Raw genomic sequence first — 22,569 nt, 5'->3', positions numbered from 1 at the left:
TAGACAAGGAATGATTGCTTCTACTTTATCCTAGAACCGTGTCTCCATGCCCATATATCTTAAGATCCATTCAGTCACTCTGAACATAGAATTGGCTGTAAAAGCCTTCACTTGGGCATCCTTTCTTTCTCATCCTCATTTATAGTCAACACTTGTTCTGTACAGACTTAATAAGTGATTCATATCCTATGCTCAGTCTCTACATCCCATTTTCCCTCCTTCTCCCCTCTCTTTCTATTCTTTATTCACTCAATAATTTCTCCATGCTTAGTCATAAACCCACTCAGGGACCAGATCTCACACTGCCACACCAAACAACCACCACCAATATCCAAAAAGTGTCTTCCTACTCTTTTAATTAACAATTGCAAACATTTGTACAAATGCTATTTTCTTCTTCACATCACTATCCGCCTTCACCATCTCAGTCCTAACAAGATACTCATAGAGGTATTTGAAAGGCAGGATGCCAGGGCAATAAGTAGGTTTTTTTTTAATAGCGCATTTACTTTTATTTGTTTTAATATTTAAGTGTCCCATATTACTCAAATTCTGTATTCTATTTGAATATCTCTTTTTGAAGGTGATGGACTACAGGTCTGTTGGGAGATTTTATCATGAAAGTTCATTTGTCCCAGTCTCTGTTTCATTACTAGAACTTCTATAATAATCACTTGCTTTCATTTTCTTTTGGCTTGTACATTTTTGGTTCCTGCCTAAGGTCCTGAAATTGCCACCTTTACCCGTCCCTCAATCCATTACAAATGACCTCACCGTTTCTTCAGTCAGTGATAACTTTGTCCTCTAGCATTGGCATAATCCACTCTGCCACCCAACAACTAGCTATCCCAGTTCCCTCTTCATTTCTAATTTGTCTAATTGACTCTAAAGACAGTAGAAGAGGAAGGAAAGAAAAGGAGAAGATAGAGGAAAAGAAGACAAATTCAAGGAAATAAGAAAGGAGAAAGGAAAGATGAGAGGTAGGGAAAAGGAATATTGGCAGAAAATCATAAGAAAAAAAGGCTATGGGTATGGCTAAAGTTGGGGAGAGAGAGGAGTAAAAAATAAATGTAAAAGGAATGCTAAGAGAGAGAACCATGGGAAGGAATGAACTAGAAAACAAAATAGAAAAATAAGAATAAAAGGATCCATTTGCAAGGAGTAGAACTCTAGTAAAAGGCTCTAATAAATCTAAAACAATTCACAATCTAAATTAGAAAAAGGATAGAATTTTACTGGGTTTTGGGAATTCATTTGAGTATCAGAGGGAAATTGTCTAAAAAGAACAGCTTCTAGAAAAAGGGGCCAATCTCTTTTGATCAGTTAGTTTAAAATTGTGGCATTTTTTAACCCTGAAAAAAGATAATTCTCCACTACAGAGTAGAAGTTAGGAGACTTAATGATTCATTTCACTTTACTCTTCTTTACTCTTTTTTATTTCTTTATCTTCTTCTATAAACTGGAATTTTGTATTTCTCAGGTAGTTATCTTTTTCCACTGGTTATCATTTAATTCTTCCTGATTTTGGAAACTGAACCAAGTCTGGGTTTCATAGCAAAGTACTTTAGTCATTGCTGAATGAGAAGACAACACCTTTCTTAGCAATTGGCAACCAGTATTTTTTTTACAGTCTGCAGACATATTACATATATCACTAATAAAAGCTAATTTCATTTCACTTAACAGATATGGAAATCTCAATGAAATGTGGTGCTTTCAGCATATTTAAACCCAGTTATCAAAAGTTCCATAGTTGTCCTATATTTGGAACACTATATTTTTTTCTCAAAACTCAATTTGTTTCCTCCTCAAAATGGAAGAATTTTAAGATCTCCATTTAGAAGAACAAACTGCTATTTTTGATAACTTTAGATAGACTAAAAGCTTGAACTTTTCCTTTGCTGTCAAATGAATACAAAAATTATGGAAAATATCTATGTGCAGTGTTATCCTTCATAAAGTCATATTCACATACAGTTCAATGCAATGAACATTTATTAAGCTTCTACTGTATCTGAAGTATTGTGCTAGGGATACAAAAATAGAGATGACACTGGCCTTGATCTAAAAGAGTTTGCCATTTAATAGGGAAGATAGAACATAAATGTAAATAACTCTGATACAAGGGGGAGTATGATAACTTCTGAGTAGAAGTCTAGGCAAAGTGCCTTGAGAATTTTAGGCAGGAGCAAGTTTTGAGAGTATTGGTTTATTCTCACTCCACACTTTGTGATGACCTGTTATGACAGATTATTTCCACCCTCTACTCTAGGGTACCCATAAAAGTTTGAAGGGAAATTCCAAAGCCCTCTCCACTGTGACAGCTATCATTGATGGAACTGGTTCTATAGGTAAGATGTCTTTTTAGAGATGCAAACTTAAGTAACCAATAGTGGCTCTGTGGGATACCTGTTTTATATGATAATTCACAGATAATGAGAACTAAGTAAAATTTGAGAAAGGAGGGCCCATTGGACATTATTGAAAAATAATATGCTGTACTTTCATTTATAAATATGGATTTCTGAACTACATTTTATCATTTTTTGTTTGGTGTTTCTAGTTGAGGTCCTTTTTGTTTGTTTGGAGTTTGTAGGATTTTTTTTTGCAGGATAGGAGAGGAAGAGGAGAAGGGAAGGGAAGGAAGAAAAAGGGAAGTTCTTTTGTTCCATTTGAAATTCAATGTTTTTAAAAGTAAGTTAAGCAAATGTACTTAACAGTCTAGTTGTGTTTGGTACAAGTCTTTGTAATTGAACAACCAGCAATACAACATGTGATTTTTCCAGTAATAATGGATTGTCATTGAATCAGACATATTCTCTCAACTCAATTCCACTTGTGACCAGTTGCAGATACAGAAAAGACATTAAGTCTTTTTCTTCTGGAAAAGACTATCAAGCCCAAGAAATGTTTGACCCTTTTTGTATACTGCTAAAGAAAATATCTCTATTTCAAAGAATTAGTGTTAGGGTATTATTTTTTGTTTATAAATGTTCTTCTAAGTGTTTTAGGTTTAAAACTTATGGAGATCTTTGGAGAAAAGGGACATTTCCTGCTGGAAACTCGCCTAAATTAAAATGGTACCTATTTGCTGATGCTAAATGATAGTGTATCAAATCAGAATATATAAATGCTTCTAAATGAAATGGGTAAATTAGAATGCTTGACAATAGGTAAAGACCTTAATATAATTACCATCTCTGTACTCTGGTAGAGAAAGTATAATGTAGATATCTAGCTAAAGCATTATGAATTATATAAAAAAAAACTAGAGGAAATTGATGATAGCTTCACATTCTGGGCATAATAGAAAGAGTATCAATGTTAGAGTCAGGAGACTGAGTTTCAAGTATTAGAAACAAAAGTTATAAGCCAATGAGTTGGTCAGAATACATGAGCCTCATTTTCCCCCATTGTAAAATAAGAATGATAATGCAAAAGCTAAATTGTTTTGATTTTATGAAAACAGTAGCATTGCATGTGAGAGCAACAGAAATAGTAATATTAAAAAGGTAAAAATCTTACAAATACAAAATAATACTATGGAATTTCTGTTGGTAGAAAAATTCTTGAAAAAATACAATCTGTGGTTATATTGTGGTACTTATTATTTTCTCATTATAGGTTATTTATTATTTTCTCATTATATTGCTTTTCTCTGCAATTTGCTCATTTTATGGATAGAGCACATTATTCACATTCATTCCTCTGGCACCAGTCACCATCCTAAGTAGGCACAAGAGCAATCTACATAGGAAATAAATGTGAATTATTTATTTTTTTTTGATTTTACAAATGATTTTTATCCTGATTGGGACCAGGCAAAATTTTTACTTTCCATTTTCAGAAGGTGATAGCAGCTTTTAACATAGATAACACAATATAACAGCTGTTCAAAGATCATGAAACAATTTATTTGGATGCTGTCGACAAAGAAGTAATGATCTGATTATTGATATAAAAAAATGATTCTTAAATTTCAATAGTGATAGAAAGTGCCTTTGAATTTATAGAGAGATTTTGGTGATTTTCCTCCTCTGTTTAAAAAAGAAGATACTATTCCTAAAATTCCCAAAGGGTACTTTCTTGGAGTCTTTGGGGAGAAGTCCTTAGGACAAGTAAATCACTAAGTCTTAGTGATATTTAACATATCTGCCTGCACAAGTGACTTTGTAGCTTATTTTGATGATGTCTGTATGAATAAGAATTTAGTTAGCTTAGAATATTCTTGGCTTAATTTGTTAGTATCCTCCTAGCTTCCTAAATTCACATTCATCTTATGAAGGCCAGCTGTCATACACAGTATACAAAAAACACAATCTTTTTTTTTTTTTTTTTTTTTGCTTAGGCAGTTAGGATTAAGTGACTTGCCCAGGGTCACACAGCTAGTAAGTGTCAAGTGTTTGGTCTGAGGCCAGATTTGAACTCAGATCCTCCTGACTTCAGGGCTGGTGTTCTATCCACTGCACAACCTAGCTGCTGCATAAAACCACAATTCTTAACCCAGTAGATAGAACACAAAATTCAATGTCAAGAGTGTTCTATTCAAAACATGGGTCACGAAGCCCACTTACAGCAGGAATCTTTAGAGTATCTCATGTTGAGTTAAAGTAGTACGTAAAAGTAAGGGGCCATGTATCAGCATTGATAACTGAGTATAGCCAATTTTCATTACCATAGATCCAACCCCTTCATTTTACAGTTGAGGAAACTGGAGCCCAGAGAGATTAAGTGACTTGCCCAGAATCAGAAATGGAATTGAAACTGAGGTCCTCTATCTGCAGATTCAGGATTCTTTCCACAACAAGAAACTGTTGATCTCTTTATATTCTCTTTAAAGTTATGTAACAATCCTACAGTTAGAAGTATGAAAAATAATTTCATAAGAAAACCACATTGGCCTCTTTACCCCAGTGTCTTAAATAATTATTCTTTAGTCATGAGAGGTCATTTGTATCTATAAATGGCAACCAATCGGCTAAAAAAGAAGTAAAAATTAAAATTGAAATGTACTATAGTAGCAACAAGTTGATTCACAATAATTCATTGTTTATTATGTGTTACAAAGTACATTAATCATGTTTTGTTTAGATTGAGGCCAAGTTTTTCTCTAATCACAAATTAGAACTTAACGTCTTCTCAGTGAATCATAAAAGTGACATATGGTTTCCTGATACTGGGAAATATCAGTCTACTGCAGTTTTAAGTACTATTTCTGCTTCCTGCTATTACAGAATTTGTAATTTCTATAGTGTGAATAGTGAGTAAAAGTATTTATATTAGACTTTAAAAGTAACTATCTTTAAAAACTCATTTTTTTTCCATGTTCATGAATTTTAGGTGCTGCCTTAGGTCCTCTCTTAGCTGGGCTTATCTCCCCCTCTGGCTGGAACAATGTGTTTTACATGTTGATGGTAGCAGATGCCACTGCTTTACTGGTAAGTCCTACCTGTGATTTTAAAGATGCTAAGAACTTTATTAGCCCCTATATGGCTGAATACTGTAGTTCAAGCCACAAGCAGACTTGCAATTTCCTCCTCTGTACAGATAAAATGTATAGTTTTTATATTGCTCATAATGATTCAAGGCACACTGATAGAGGTGACCTCTTAATATGAAAAATAAACTTTTGAAGTCTAATCTTCTCTAAACCAAGCTTCTGAAAATTCAGTTGAGTAGTTTTGAGCAGACTACAAATTAGCATGAAAAGGTAAGGTTATTCACCCATTTAATTCACAGTAAAATATAATTCAATTCAGCAAATATTTATTAAGTGCCTGCTATGTACAGAGCTTCACTGAAGTCTTATATTCTAAAGCTTTTTTTAATTTGTTTGCAAGGCAATCAGGGTTAAGAGACTTGCCCAGGATCACACAGTAAGTGTCAAGTATCTGAGGGTGAATTTGAACTCAGGTCCTCCTGACTCTGGGACAGGTGCTCTATCCACTCTACTACCTTGATGCCCCCATTCTAAAGCTTCATTATGTTTCAGTAATTCTTAAAAACTGTGCCATCAAAGGCCAGGACCCAGGGGTTACTAACCAAGATGGAAAGGCCACACTTGAGGACGTAGAGAGCCACATGTGGCCTTGAGGCTGCAGGTTCCCCACCCCTGCTAGGGTGATTCATTTATTTGGCTGGAGCAAATTCTGAAAGCTACATTAGCATGGGAAACAGCATGGGGCACTGATTGGAAAGCCTTCGAGTCAGAGAACCTGGGTTTAACCCCCACCTATCATTTATTACTTGTATCATCTTGGGCAAGTCATTCTCTCCATCCCAGTTTCCTTATTTGTAGAACAAGGGGATTGGACTAGATCACTTTTAAGGTATCTTCTATTCTAGCTCTACATCACTAATCCTATAATATATGATCTAACAAGCTTCCAAATTATAACAGCACTGCAATCTGAATCAACAGAGTGTGTCTTCTCATCAACAACATTATTTAAGTTGTCCCAAATGTCTTAGTGCAGTTTTGAGCCCCAATAGCTTAAACTTGTGCTAAGACTCTAGGGAACATCTTTGAGTGAAGGAAGTATGGAAGGTACTGTGCAAGTGGCTGGAATAGAGGTCCAGCCTCCATAAGACAGTTCTTGATTTCATGGAACTTAAAAACTCATAGGCTATGACAGCACTCGGGAACGTGAGGCAAGCATTATAGTTTCAAGACAAACTCCTGCGTAAAATCCAAGGTGAAAAGGTCAGTCATGACAGGGATTAGGGCTGGGGAATCAGGGAGAGTTTTGTGAAGGGGCAAGCATTTAAGTTGGGTTGTAAAGGGTAGATAAAAATGTAGCAGGTGAAGAGAGAGTGGGGAGGATATATCAGGCTTAGGGAATAGTGTGATAGAAGCAAAAGAAAAAAAAAGATAGAAGCAAAAGACAGGAGAGTATTTTAGGGAATAGTAGCACAGCACAGAGTAGTTTAGTTTGAGTACATTGAGGGGTATAACAAGAAAGAAGGCTTGAAACACAGAGTATTGCCGGGTGATGGAAGATGAAACAAAAGTGTTTGAATTTTACTCAGTAAGGAGTTATGGAAGTATTTTGAGCAGAGAGGTGGTATGGCATGGTCAGTACACATCATCCTGGCGTTAGATAGGATTCACTTGGTGAAGAACATCCTAAAACTTGAAGCTTTTCCCAAATTTTGAATACATTATACTTGAAGATGATTAGTGACTGCTCTCCAGGAACAGCCATGTTTGTGTCCCAACCTCTCCCAGTTATTGTTTAGGCACTCATAAGGATGTGAAAATGTGTCTTCAGAATAGTTTTCCAGGCAGGGAAGAGAGGAGTTTATTACCCCAAGCTGTCACACACTATTCTAATGCAGGCAAAGAGAAGAGAAGAGAAGAGGATTTTGTCACTCTTATCATTTGCTCATTAGATGAGCTTTAAGATCCCTTCCAGCTTTAAATCCTATAATCCTTAACTTGGCATTTAAAACTTTCCATGATCTGGCATTGGCTTGTTTTCCAAGCCACAGCTGTACTTAACACATAGAGGTGTTTAGAGCAGGTGATTACCTTCTCTATATTCTCTATACTGTATTATTCTCAGTCCACAGTACATTTACCTCACTTTCTCACTTTCATCCCTTTGGACGTTTTATTCTCTGTATTTGGGATACCATGCCCAGGCCCAGCTGTTTCTCTGCTGTTGAAGTTCTTCAAAGATCACTTCCTGAGCTCTCTCTTCCAATGAGTGTTTATAATACTTTACTCACCTCTCACTTACACTCTACTTTTTATGATTTCTTGGAGTTGTAGTGGTATGTTTTTCAAACTATAAAAGATGATATGAGTATCAGCTATGGTGTTGTGGGGATGGTCTGTGTTTTCTAGAGCTGTCCTGGCTCTAGAAACCTTTTTCTAATGGAAAGGTTTTAAGTGTGACCCTAGGGATGGAATCTCTATCTTATCAACAAAGGACCAACCTAGCTAATAGTCTCATCTGCCAAACAATAGGCCAGTAAGTAATGAATTGTTTTGGCCAAAGAAACTCAGCAATTCTCAGCTAAGAAATTGAAGGCTTACAATCAACTGCAGTGAAAGCCCTCCTAAGGATGGAAGTATGCATATATTCCTTATGTTTGTGTGGGATAGTGACCTGAAAAAAAACTCAGAGGTATCTCAAAGTGGGAACAGAAAGTTTATTTCAATTCTTGAGAATTGGGTGTTCCTCTCACCAGCATGATTTCTGATGGAGGAAGACAAATTACAAAAGCAGAAAGCCAGTTTAAATAACAGAAACGGGGGAAATTCCCCCTCCCACCAACTAACCAATATTTGGCTTACAGTCTATGCACGAAAATCTATTCCCAGAGACAGAGAGCAAAGAAACAATATACATATCCATCACCTTAGTTTGCTGCAAAAATGAACAATTTAGACTGTGCGATCAAGCAAGACGCTGTTGTGAGAAGGAGCTAGACAGCTGCTGTTGAGAAGTCTTCATAGGGGCATCCCACACAATCCCTCCTCTTATTATATTACCTGAAGACTTCTCACACCATTGCTGATACATTTCCTCAATCAATCTATCTACTCCCTCTTGTATTGCCTTTTGTATTTGCCTTATTATGTATTTACCCATTTCCTTCCCCATTCTCAACTCCTTCTTCTTGGTTTATTACAGTTTCCCCCTGTTCCTTCAAAATTTGCAACTTGACTGATTCAGTAACTGATTGTAGTCTGGAAGAAACAAGAGATACTAAACAATTCAGTATACAAGGCTCAAATAAAAGACATATTACAATAATCATAATAACAAAAAGAATAAAATTTCATTGTTGTAGGGACTCAGACATTGGAAGGCATTGAGAACAGTAACCATATCCCACAGTGTATGCTTAAGCCAAGCCTCATATGCAATTGAAGAGTCTGTAGACCTGCCACACACAAATATATACCCTGCTGGAGCACACACCAAATTTAACCTAGTCCATTATTGTCAATCTTCATACAACAGGTGGAGAGATTCAATTTCCCACAAACCCCACCTTCTTCAGCCAGTAAATAATCTAATTAATCTGTTGAGGATACATATATATGGGGGTCCTATACCCCCAACTACCATCCTGGGCCCAAGTAGCTGGACCAGATGTCTTAATTATTCTTTCAGGGGGCCAAGTGTCTCCCCATTCATTAGCATCACCTGCACTGGTCAGGGACGTATCAATACTCCTACTTCTGTCCAAAACTTCACTCCTAAGAAACCTCCCATCTACCCTGACAAAAAGAAAAGCCTTGGTCGGACAAGCCCAATGGAACAATTCCCTGTCCAATCCGTGGGTAAACGGGTGTAGAGGTGTCCCAGTTTTGTGGGGTCCTTCCATTCAAGGGGTTGGTGCTTTAGCCAGTGTCTGGAACTTGGCCAATTCCAGGTCCAAGGGGTGATGTGTTGTGGTCTCAGACAGAGGTTGGCACGCAGCCTGAGCTGTCATCTGGAAATGGAGGGCACTAAGCCTAGAGGAGACAAATCTGGAGCAGACAAGGGGCCAAAAAGATGTGACACTCATCACCCTTACAGGTGGTACAAGTCAAGAGACCCCTCCCCTGACAGGGGTCTTTACCTGTACAGTGGCCATAGAGCTTGTCTCCCAAGCAAGGGAATAATTCCCCATTGCCCATAAAGGAGTGGCCGGTACAAAAGGCGTGGCAAAGACCTCTGAGTTGGTTACATTAGGTAGGGGATTTCTTGCAAAAATTGCCTTAAACAAAAGAGGTTCCTAACTTTAACCTCACAACTAAATAGATACACAATTTTGTTCCACAAACTTGTTCATCCTTTTCTAATTTTACTTTAGAAACTGAATCTTTTACATATGATAAATTCAAACACTAATTTTACTCTTACTTAGGCCATGGAATGACTACAAATTCAGATCAAAACAGCAAGATCTCACATACTTACATTGTGCTCATGTCTTTTACTGACCGCTTGCTCTGATCAGAGAAATCTACTATAAAAGGAAAAGGCAGGGACATGTGACATGACAAATATGACAAGATAAAACATCCTTAGCTCTGTTTGAATTCAGATAAGAGTCATAGTTCTCCAATCATGTAGTATCAATTCCACATCATAACCAGACTCAGCAATTGTCAGGTGGGAAACATTCCTTCTCAAAGAAACATAATGGGGAAACTGAGCCAGGAGGATCCCATCCTAGATTGAGACTAAGATTGTCCTCGCAGCTTTTTCCCAAACGCAGACCTCCACCTGTTAACAGTACAGCATCACATTCCCTCTGAGTAACTTGTGGCATTTCTTTCAGATACTGATTTATTGGAGACAACTATACCCAAATTCAAACTCAAAATTAGTTATAGTCCCAAGAGCCTTTTTACCTCAAACAGCAAGTTTCACTAATCACAGCTTAAAGCCAGATACAATTAATTTTTACTCCCATAGAGTTGCAATAAGCAGGACTCACATACATAAGAGATTTCACTTAACATTTTTCCTTCTCAAATTTAAACTTGTCCTGGTGTAAAAGCCAATCATTAGAAATCATTTCTATACACTTGCAAAATCTCAGCAGGCTAAATTCATTGTTCAGGAGCTCCAGAACCCAAACAAGTTCCTTTCTCAGGGCAGATGACCTTGCCCACACAGATGGTTTCCAGGGACCTTGGCAAGTTGACAAAATAAGGGGAATTGCTCTGTACCCCAGAGGGGGGTTAATCTTGGTGCCCCTGCTTGCTGACGCCCATATCCCAAGGAGGACTGTTTTGAATGGGCAGAACCAAGCTGGTTAAGACTTTTACCCAATCCCCTCCTTTTCACACAGTAATCAATTAAGAATTCTAGGTTTTAACATTAAAACAGTAACTTCAAATAACTCAGTTAACAATCTTATAGCTTTCATAAGTGATAAGACAAATTGTTTTAGCTATAAGCTCTTCTTTAATTACAGGTAAAGGTGAAAATACCTGATTTTCTAAATGGCAGTTAACTGGTTTTACACAATTTTCCCACCATCCTTTAGTAACTTTAAATTCACACTTTAATAACATCCAAATTATGAAAAGCTACTTGACATTACTGATACAAAAGTTTACCAAATTGCAATAATACTAGGTGTTTAAAACTTGAAACAAATGCATTACCAATCAGGTGACTCCAATTCTGTTGAATGCATTTCCAAATTTCCTTACATAGAAAATCGGACATCTCTTCACCATTGGCATTGTATACTGGGCAGATCTAATTAAGGAACTAATAATAATAGTTGTTAACATTTTTTGTATCTGCCCTCTGCCAGGCATTGTGTTAGATACCTTCCAATCATGTAAGATAAACTGAAATAGTGCCACTTCTAACATATGCCATAAGCATTCTGCAGTCATCATTCTTCCTTTTTTTTTCCATAATAACCAAACACATGTACTACTCCCCAGGCATATTTAGAGTCTGTATATATATCCCCTTCCTGACCTTTCAACAATTTTAGAGCTTGATTTAAAGCATAACGTTCTCAGGTTTGAGCTGACCAAGTCTTAGGCAAGCTTCCTGCTTCAGCTAAAGAATTTTTATCCCCATCTACAATAGCAAATTCGTTTTGTCCTTTTTCCTTCCACCACCCAGAGGATCCCATCTATAAACAAATTTACTCCTTCAGGAATCGGAGACTCCTGAAGATCTTCCCTTACTTTAGTTTTACAGTTTATTAGGTCCAGACAACAATGTTCAATATTACTGGATTGCCCTGGGCTGGCACTCAAAAAGGAGGCAGGGTTAACATTACGATCCTGTGCCAAAACCAAATCGTCCTTTTCCAATAAAATTGCTTCATATTTCAATATTCTTGCCTCTGGCTACTGAATCCAGAAGCTTAGATAAAAAAACTGCCGGACACCTCTGCCCTCCTCTTTTTTGTGCCTAAACTCCAAGGGCTACTCCCTTTCCTTATACAAACAAATGAAATGATTTCTCCAAGCATGGTAAAGCTAACACAGGGGGAGAGATTAGAACTCTTTTCAATTGCTCAAAACTTTGATTACTTTCCTCATCCCAATCTATAGGATCTGGTCCCTCACTCAATAAATGTTTATATATATTGAGAGTTGCATAGGAATCAATCCAGTTTCTACAATATCCTACCTATCCAAGAAATTTACAGACTTCCCTCTTAGTCCTAGGTCTGGGTATATGAATAATCCCTTCTACCCTAGCCAGACCTAATTTCTTACTTCCTTCACTAATTAAATGTCCCAAATACTTAACTTCCTTTTCCACAAATTGTAATAAACCTTGAAGCAACCCATTATCAACTTAGCTGGATGTACTTCCAAGTCACTTTGTATGGAAAAAATAATTCATCTCATCATTAATATTTTGAGACTATAACTATAAACCACAATATTTTTTATAATAATCAAGATTTTAAATAAAAATCTGTTATCATAATCTTATAACCAAATATACCTCACTAGGTATTTAACAGTTTTCAAATCATCTCATCTTTATCTCTAAAAAGACCCTTTGCTGGTCAAGAGTTACCTTAACACCATTTCTTCCTCATAATGGTCCCTCAAATTTTACAATCTAAGAGTTTTAGAAATACAATACAATTTAGAAATACAGTAATAACTTAAACCATAAACTTCAGATAACATCAATTGCATTTCCATATTATCACATACAGAAATGATCACTCTCATTACTCTTGTTACACTTTTAACTTTTAACATTAACACATTTCATAACATCCATTATTATTTTTTTTATAGAATTGTAAACTTAAATACAATCAGATCTGAATTTACAATCACTAATGATAAACATTTAAAAACATTTTTGTTTTAAATCCAATACTCTTGGCACTTTCAGGATTCAGCAATTTGAATAATCAATTTTCTCCCCTTAGGCAGAAGGCCTCTAGAGTTCCAATAAGTAATTGAACAGCCCAGTTTATGTAACAATATCCAATCACAATGAGCTGCAAAATTTTCAATTTCAATTCTTCTACTCAAAACAGAGTCAAGCTTCCTCACATCTTTAAAACCCCTTGAAGTCACCCAGAACCAATATCCAAGGGTGGCTTACCTCAAAATACTCTTCCCTTTTCTTTCTTGTCTTTCCCTTCACACTCAAAACTTGGCCAGAGTTAGAATGTAAAGAGAGAGAGAATTTTCTCTCTTTTTCCCTTCCATCCACCCGCTCCTCTGAGGAATTAGGAAGGGAGAGGGGGAGAGAAAAAAAGAAAACATTTTTTCCAAGCAATAAATCCAGCTGCAGCTCTTAGAAGCTATCTGGCTACAAAGGGTATCAGATTACACACGGACACTCACTCATACCACACAGAGACACAAACACAGACAGAAACAAAGTCACGACCTCACATGTTTGATAGTGCACTCAATTACTCAATCTGTTCCCTACATTTTTGGTAGTTCATCCCAATCGCTAAACCTAGCCCTTAAAGGGCTATCTTCTGGTATACCTTCTTTCTGCTCTGTGGTGCCAGGTTTAGACTGCTCCTTACCCATTTTACTCATTTCAAAAATTTATTCAGGACCCAAAATTTCAGGACCTCACCTTAGGCCTTACCCATCTCAAAAATTTCCCTATATTTTCAAAAATTTACTTGGAGGCCATCGCCGGACCCTCCCAGGTCAGTGACCTACGAATTTCAGGACCCTCCCCATTTAATTTCAGGCCCTACCTTAGGCCCTGCCGGAGGGGTCACCTGAGCTCTCACTCACTCGTCGATGTCTCTCCAGGGATATTCCATCTACCCAAAGACCCCCAAGTTCTGGCATGGCCTCAGGTTATACGCGTATAACTTAACATGACTGCTCTTTCTCCACCAGCCAGAGTTTTACACTTCACTTGCACCACCATCGGAGCTTTTTTTTTTCTCCCCCCCACCTTTTTTTTCTTTCTGTTCCTCCGAGTTCCTCTCTTCGGGATGTCTGCCCCCCAGGAGGGAGACCGATCCCCCAAGTCTGAGAGCCACCAAAAAAAATTGTTGGTGGGCGCCCTGCTCTCAGCCCTTGGAGAGGGTCGACTCCCGGGGGGCTTCTTTCCCGGCCAATGCACCAAACTGTGTGGGATAGTGACCTTAAAAAAACTCAGAGGTACAGAAAGTTTACTTCAATTCTCGAGAATTGGGTGTTTCTCTCACCAGCATGATTTCTGATGGAGGAAGACAAATTACAAAAGCAGAAAGCCAGTTTAAATAACAGAAACGGGGGAAATTCCCCCTCCCACCAACTAACCAATATTTGGCTTACAATCTATGCACGAAAATCTATTCCCAGAGACAGAGAACAAAGAAACAATACACATATCCATCACCTTAGCTTGCTACAAAAATGAACAATTTAGTATGTGAGATCAAGCTAAACGCTGCTGTGGGAAGGTCACCATGACCAAATGCGGGGGTACAAGGGGGGTTTCAGACTTGGCAATCTTTAACTACTGACAACCCTGGGAGAAGGGGGAACTATAGAAATCTATACTTATCCTTATCTGTCTTCTAAACTTATTTCCAAATTCAAGATAGTCTTATCCCAAACCTTAATTACACCGAGAAGTCTTCATAGGGGCATCCCACACATGTTGGATACTCTAGTTACATAAAGGGTTCAGATACATGTTGGGAAATTTGAATATTGTGTTAACTCAAAGAACCTCTCTAAATGTAATTCACAACATAGACTGGCTTCATGCTTGAAAATATAATCACATATGGAGAAGAAAGATTTATTTTGCTTTGTTTTTAAGGAGGTAAACAAAACACTTTTGAATGAGAAACTAGTTACAAATATGCCAGCAAGTCTTTAGTGTGACTGTTAGAGCTGAAAATGAATGCTCCTATGGTGTGAAGGTCCTTCCCCTAAAATCCTGTCTTAGGTTTCAGTTACCTGCTAATAGGAGGGACTCAGTTCAAGGAAGCATTTTTATTCTCCCTAAATTCTGTTCGTTTCTCTTGGCACTCTCACCCCTATGCCCACACAACAGTAGCAATTAACATAGATAACAAATGTTTAATAGTTGCTTGTTTGACTAACTAGGATTGTTTCATTTTTCTGAGACAAGAATACTCTGACCTCATCCGTCCCAAGGGAGGCTGACTGCTTCTTCCTCTCAGAGTTCTAATGTAATGCTGAATGGTTCTGACATGCCTCCTTTTTTATGCCATTGTATGAGCCTCCAGGCTGTTTCCCCTAGCTTTTACAAAGGGATATTTACTTTGAAGATATAACAAGAACAAAAGGACAAACGTTTTCCCCACCACACCTCTGAGGCACACTCTCCCCTATCCTACCTTCTGCTCTAAGTAGAATAAGCCTCAAACTTAGCTAGGTTACTTTATAATGCCAGTCCCACCAAGTTCCTTCCAGCTTTAAATGAGGAAATGCTACCAGATGAATCCTGTAGGCTGGGTTGTGAAAGTCACTCCCAGAGGTCAACTCTTGTTCCTGAGGGCACTGATCCTAAGCTGTCTAGAAAACCCAGATGTTGATAGACCGAATGCTTGGGATGGCAAAAATCAGCCTTTGGGAAAACACCCATTTCAGCATCCTATTGCTTAGTAGATCATCCTTTTGCCGCCATTACCTTTTCCACCTTTTTTTCCAACTAGTCATGATAACCACCACAAGGTCCCAAAGGGCGAAGGATTGGGAGTCCTGCATCCTTAGAAACTAGCACTGTCAGCACTCATTTTGGGGCTTGTGTCACTCCATAAATGCTGGGTAATAATTGTGTAGTGGTAATCAAATATTTGAGGTGGAGAAGGAGAGCAGAGGCGGGGAGGCAGAGGGAGTATCTCAATTACAATCCAGCAAAAGGAAACATTTTATTTTTGTGTAATATCTGATTACCAACTACATCTGGATTTCTGAAGCAACTTTCTTTAAAATCAAAAGAGAGTTGCTAATGTCCAAATGTGAGATAAGGTAAATAGGGGAGTTTTTTTCATTCTTTCAATTGAATATTTAGTTTAATCATGCCATGTATAGCAGGCTGAACTGCATGGTGTTCACAGTAGGACCAAAGAATACAAGATGAATGTATTAAACAGAGAGAATATCTTTAGAGATGCTCTCATGACTGTTTCTAAATAAAATGCTTGAATTTACCACATTTATCTTAGCAGTAAATCTTTATAGTTCTAGCCTTTCCTCCACTTGACAAATCTTGATTCCAGTCTATTTAAATGTCTTTGATTTCATTTATTTTTCTACCTTGGGCTAACTTTTCTATTATTGGACTGATTGTATCTTAAAATATTAGCTGTATGAAAATAGTATCACAGTAGGTGTTGTATCCAAACTAAAAATATTTTCAGGGGCATTTCATCAGTTATTTATAAGACATACTGAGGATAATCTTATACTTTGGAAATACCAGTTACCAAAATCTTAAAGATAAAAAATGTATCTGAGAAAACAAGTTTCTAACTGATGATCAAAATCATTAAATCTAAGTAGTATATCTGTATAAATAATTAAGATCTTGGAACCAGACATTTCCTCACTCATATAGGTTCGGAATGTCTTTTGTGATGGTATTTTTTCCCTGGATTAATATTCTTATTATTTGGGCATAGTTCTTATTGCGCCTCATCCAGAAGGAGCTCTGCTGCACAAGATCCATGCCCGGAGAACAGCTTCAGTAAGTCCAAAACCATGATCTTTTTCATTAATATAGTCGAGTAGATCATTCAAAATAATTTTCTAGCTTATCTTTCTTATATAATTCACCTTTCCTTTTTTTATCCTGAGGGAAAAAAAGTTCTCCTCATTAGCTCCTTTATCAGTTATTACTCCTACTTTTTTAATAAAATACCCACACAAACATGAACCTGTCAATTTCTCTTTAAAATATGACCCAAGTATGCTAGATGAAAATTGCTTGCTTTTGTCATTCTCTTTAAAATAGTTTGATAAAAATGGCACCTCTTAAAGCCTAACTTCCCCATTTTCTACCTCTTTCCTCACTGACCACTATAATGCTTTGGAATTTGGGGAAAGTGCTATTCAATAAGCACATATTTTGGAAAGGATTCTTGAGAAAGAAAGAGATGCTCTCTGCTGTTATATGTTGAAAATGTGCTTGTTGTAAAAATATTTATGACTTCAAATGAATAAGTACATACAAATCTTTGATCAAGTAATTACCATGGGCCAGATATTATCCTAAGCATTGGAGATACAAATGCAAAAATGAGACAGTACCCATATGGAGCTTAAATTCAACTGGGGGAGACATCACAGATAGGCCAATAGTAGCCCAGAAAAGGAATTATGGTCTAGAAAGTCACAAAGATGTTCGGTGTTCTATTGAGTAGTCCACTAATATACTTATTATTCAGCTGCTTACTGTTTAATCCTTTCTCATATTATCGCTTTCTTGCAGGTTTAAAGAACATTAATCATTTCAGACACATTTGGGGAAGAATCTATACTCATCATCCAAAAATAATCATTCAAGGCACAGTACAATGTAAACAACTCCACTTTGAAGAACTTGCTTTCTCTACATGCATTTTGCACACATACCTGAAAGAGATACAAAAGCAAATGTTACATCCTTTTATATTTTATTAAGCACATACAGAACCTCAGGATTATAGTTCTCAGAGAGTTAGTTCTCAGAGAGGTAAGAGCTGCTGAAATCTTCAGACTAGTTACTTTAGTTAAGGTCATAAGGAAAAGATACCAAGTGCCTGGCTGATTCATTTTTATCTAATTATTTGAACATAACTTGAGACGAGTATAGAATTGATCTGGCACTGAAATGAAGCGTGAGCCATTCTCAGGTTTCTTAGTGATGGAATATTACAGTAATTTGAAAACTATGCCAGGAAGAACTTCAACAATAAACATCTGTTTATTCTTTAACAATAAACAATGTCATTTTCAAAAATACTAGTATGTTATATTAAATGTAATAGCCACAAACTGGTAAAGAGGTCATTGATATAAAACAGTAGTTTAACTTAACCTTGAAAAGAAAATTGGTTCCCTCAAGCTTCAATCAAAACTGAACTTTGAGCATGTCAATCCCAATAAAGTATTTTCCCAATTTTTCTCTATATACTGTCCCACATCCAGTTGATGTGATAAATTAGTATAGAACAACAAAGCAGCCTAAACCAGTTAGCTGGAATAAAATGAAAATGGCTAACTGAATCATACCAGAGAATACCAGTCAAACAACACTGTTGTTTCTGAAAGGTTTACATTTGTTAGAAGTACTCTGGAATGCTGTTGAAGGCCCCATAAAATGTCTACACATCAGTTAAAGCTGCTACTTGGTACTTAGAGCCAAATTATACAGGAGGATGAGCAAAATGAAAAAGGAAAATTCATAGGTTTGTTATTTAGGAAGGTTAGTTTGTTCACATGCATAGTAATCGATACAATTTCTTTGCAATTGCATCGACCATTTTTCCTTTTCATTCTAATAAAATAGTAGAGATCGTTTTTAGATGTATAGCAACACAATAGATTTTTTAAAACGTGCATTGTGTTATATTCAGGTTAAAGAAAATTAAATGACATTTTGTTATTTATTAAAGCAAACAGAAATGTGTTTTCTGAGTTTTTATTAATGCTTGGTTGGTTTTGCAAAATATCCATCTGATCCCTTTTAAATAAAATGTTTTTAAAAATCAAACCAATATATTGGGAAATTATGATCATTGTGTCTTACAATTTTCTTTCTCACAATTTTGTGGGGAGGGAGGGATAATCTTCAAAATAAAGTTGCATGTTCTTAATTTTGTCCAGATAAAGTACATCTCTGATAATGTTCAAATTGAAATCACAGATGGTTTCCAATTAAAAGAGCGTATATTCTTCTGCATGGATAGGATCCTAATTTTTTTTTAACTAAAAAGAGGCAGTGTAGGCTATAACAAACAGCTGCCTAAACTGTTTGGATTTCAGAAAGCTAGGCAGTTTAAATTTAAGTAACGCATCAGCATGTAGCAGACTTGTAACAAAGAATGTCAGACATGGAGTATGTGTAGCAATAACAATGAGCTCCCAATGTTCTTGAATATAGATAAAAGGATCTCAACTATAAAAGAATCTTGGACTGGGTCCCACCTATAATGTGCCCAAATACATTACCAAAAAGTCCCAAGTATAATAATAATATATACATACATACATACATACATATATAGCCTCATTTGCCAGGTATGATGAGGACCTAGCTTTGCTGCTAGAAATCCTTCCAGCACCCGGGGCAAAGTAGAAAGCAGCAGCAGCAGCAGGGTCTTAGTCTAAGAGGGCAAAAGGCCTCAGTAACTTCAATGACAAATTCTCCGATCCTCAATCTTGGGCTTTTATCTCTAGGGCTCATTTTCCTTTAATGTGGTTTTTCGCAAGAGTTGATGTTGATGACACATAACTTTTCTCTCAGGATTTCCTTTCCGCATTCTCACTTCAGGTCCTACTTAAAGGTAGATCAGACTGTCTCATATCTTTTAAAAGGCAAAACCCTTTCCCACATTTGTTACCCCCTCCCAAATAAAACACACCAGCTAATCATAATTTGGTGGCCACCAGTTTTGGTTTTCTTTTATGTAATTAGGATAAGCAATTGGAAAACTGTTTGGAATATCTGGGGCTGTAGCTGGTGGGGAACAGGATGAGTTGTTCCATTCCTCCCTCCCCATTCCTCCCTCCCTATTAACTCAGCTCCTACCTGGAAGGGAAGGGCACCAGAAAATAGACATTAGAACATTTAACAGAAGGCTACTTCACTGACAAGAATGGGGGAAGGAGAAAGAAAAATGTCAGAGATTTTTTATGTGTGTGATTCACCAGCCCACTCCACCATTAGCCGTTTCCACTGTTGCTGCTTACAGCTTCCAACTGAAATTATCCCCAACAGCAACCTACACAGCTTGTGGAAGAGGAATGACAAAGCATGTAGGGAGCCAGGCCAAACATTGTGATTCCATATGACTTGGCCAAGAAGGATTCTCCATGCCATTCTTCCCGAACTCCAAATCCTGTGTACTCTGGATAAAAGTTGCTTCTAGTGTCCAGATTCTCCTTGGTAACTCTCTCAGGCTGGTAAACCAGGGCTACATCAATAATTTTAAAAAAACAATGTCAATCACTTAAAATATTATGCAAAACAACAGCAACCAAAAAAAAAAACCCTCAGTTTATAAATTAAGAAAAGGGCTGGAGCTCTTTGCTCAGACTTGTGACCATAGTCATGAATTCCACTGGTAAGTTATGCTCAACTGAATCAGTGCTTTATCATGAATGAAAACTATTTTGCACCTCAGAATACTCTTTCTCTGGCAAAGTAAACCTTATGTTAAATGTTAGGTTGATTATTTTTTCACCTAAACTACCAAGGGACTGGTATCCCTCCTTGGTATCCTTTTATGAGATGGGAATCTCTTTGATTAAGTCAAGAGGGAACTAACCAGAATAGTTTCTTACCACGGAGTTCTAGAGTCTGTGGACTTTTTCAAAAAATATTTTAATAACTATGAGGACTTTTAAAAAATATTTTAATAACTATGTATCAGTGTAATCAGTTTCCTTTGTAACTTTATGTATTTTATTTTATATATTTAAAAATATTCTAAAAATGGTTCATTGATGTTAACAGATTGTCAAAGGGGTCCATGACACAAAATGTTAAGAATCCAGGACTCTTCTGACTGGCCAGTTAAACAAGATCACCATAATTTGAAGAACTTTAAACATGGAGGAATTTGATCAGTTATTGAGTCCAGTGGCAAAACAGTCAAGCAGTAGAAGATTCCGGGCTCAAGACTGAGCACTGGAGTGGGTGTTAGACATCATTTTGCTTTTCCCTCGAAGCTAATCTTAACAAGTTGGCTCCAGATATGCAGTCTTTATGTCCAAAGGCATTACCAATTTGAAAAAACAGAACAGTATATGGCTAATCTACTTAAGCCAACCTTAAAGTGATGTTTCCCTAGTATAGTAAGCATAGCAGATTTTCATAGTTCGGTACCCCAGAACCAAATGGAGAAATTTTAACAGTAATTGACATTGATATAGAGTTTTAGGTTCAAAATGCTTTATGCATGTCATTCCATTACGCAATTATAATGAGCACTAGCATCACACTTGACTCTGAAAATAATTAAGTTTAGCTTGACTCCTAATGAATAATGCTATAAAATAATTAGCAAGAGAACTATTTTTTAAAACTTATAAGCAAAGATTAAGTGTGGAAAGGGGCAGAGAGAAGCATATTCAGAAATAAATGTTGTGTGAAAACAAAAGGAATTAATATAACAGGTTTTTTAAAGGACATTTGTCGAGTAGAATTTCTTGTGTGAAAGTCAGGACGTGTAGATAAAGAAATATTATTCATAAAAATAATACTAATAGTCATTTCAGTGTGGCTGCTTTTATGCAGGTGAAACAAAATAATTGACAGCTGTGTCAGGGGCTGGCTCATTTTCCAATGGTTACAAACTCCCATCCCTCTTACTCTTCTAATTCCATTGATACTAAATCCTCAACCAACTAAGAACAAATAACTCTCCCCAACCCCAGCTATCTGATCTCTCAACCCCAAACACTTCAATATAACCTTTCAATGTCCCAACCCAGGTTTATCTATCCCTGCCATTGTCACCCCTAGGATCACCATTTCATACTTAAGCTTCCTTTCATTTTACTTTTATTTCTTTAATGGACTTCACTGTAACCCCCAGTCTTGTTTCTACCTGCACATCTCTCATATGGGTTTTCTACAATCCACTCACATGGGCATAGTCTGGTAATTGTTCTGCCTGCCTCGAACCTCTTCACACTCCAATCCACCACACTGTTGCCAGCATAATTTTCCTAAATAGGTTTGACCTTGTTATTCCCCTACTCACTATTATCTCTATGATCAAATAAAAACTGCTGTTTGATATTTAATGTTCTTTACAACCTGGGCCTATCCTACCATTCTAGTCTTACGCAGTGCTCCTCTTCTCTATGGCCCAATTATACTAGACTATTTGATCTTACATATAACAAGGCATCCCCCACACCCATGTTTTTAATTGTCTGTCCTCTGTGTCTGGAATCCTCTTCCCACTTCACCTTTGTCAGGTAGAACTCCTCATTTCTTTTAAGACTGAGCTCAAATATCAACTCCTATACGAGGCTTTTCCTATTCCTCCTAGCTGCTAGCAACACTCAATTATAAAGCAAGACATTGGAGGTGTCTTTGATGGTAGAAAAGAACTCTTCAATGTATATCTGCTTTAATCCCCTGAAGACCCATGAGACTGACTAAAAGTTCAGCCTCTATTACAGAGTGAGTGGGGAGAAGTCTCACAAGAGGAATAAGAGAGTAGAGATGAAGCAAGGGCCAGAGAAATCCGATGTGAGCAGTCTGGGGTCCCAAACATGGGATTATCACTGTGCTGTAGCTACCATTAAAAGAACTGGAGGGAAAGAGCAAAGCTGAGACCTGAAACCAATCAATGTGAAAACCACAGGGAACAGAAACAAAGTCGTTGGATTAATTTGTGCTGCTGAGAAAAATATTAGTAAATATGCACTTTCCAGCTGTTTGTTTCACTCCTACTTTGATT

At 37.0% G+C, this 22,569-nt stretch overlaps 1 protein-coding gene across 2 annotated transcripts in view; it reads left to right on the top strand.

Moving 5' to 3' along the window:
* Window positions 1–18,606, top strand: part of SLC37A1 (solute carrier family 37 member 1) — a 162,656-nt gene extending 144,050 nt beyond the window's left edge. For both annotated transcript variants that reach the window (XM_027843624.1, XM_027843623.1), the window contains exons 17-20: window positions 2,273–2,351; window positions 5,341–5,438; window positions 16,573–16,637; window positions 17,382–18,606. In XM_027843624.1, coding sequence (XP_027699425.1) covers window positions 2,273–2,351; window positions 5,341–5,438; window positions 16,573–16,637; window positions 17,382–17,397 — 258 coding nt within the window. In that variant the 3' untranslated portion in view covers window positions 17,398–18,606. The remainder of the gene's footprint in view (window positions 1–2,272; window positions 2,352–5,340; window positions 5,439–16,572; window positions 16,638–17,381) is intronic.
* The last annotated feature ends 3,963 nt before the right edge of the window (window positions 18,607–22,569 follow it).

Source organism: Vombatus ursinus, unplaced genomic scaffold, assembly GCF_900497805.2.
Source record: "Vombatus ursinus unplaced genomic scaffold, bare-nosed wombat genome assembly UNPS02014924.1, whole genome shotgun sequence".
In the NCBI taxonomy this organism is placed as follows: Eukaryota; Metazoa; Chordata; class Mammalia; order Diprotodontia; family Vombatidae; genus Vombatus; species Vombatus ursinus.
This window is presented reverse-complemented; position numbering and strand designations above follow the sequence as displayed.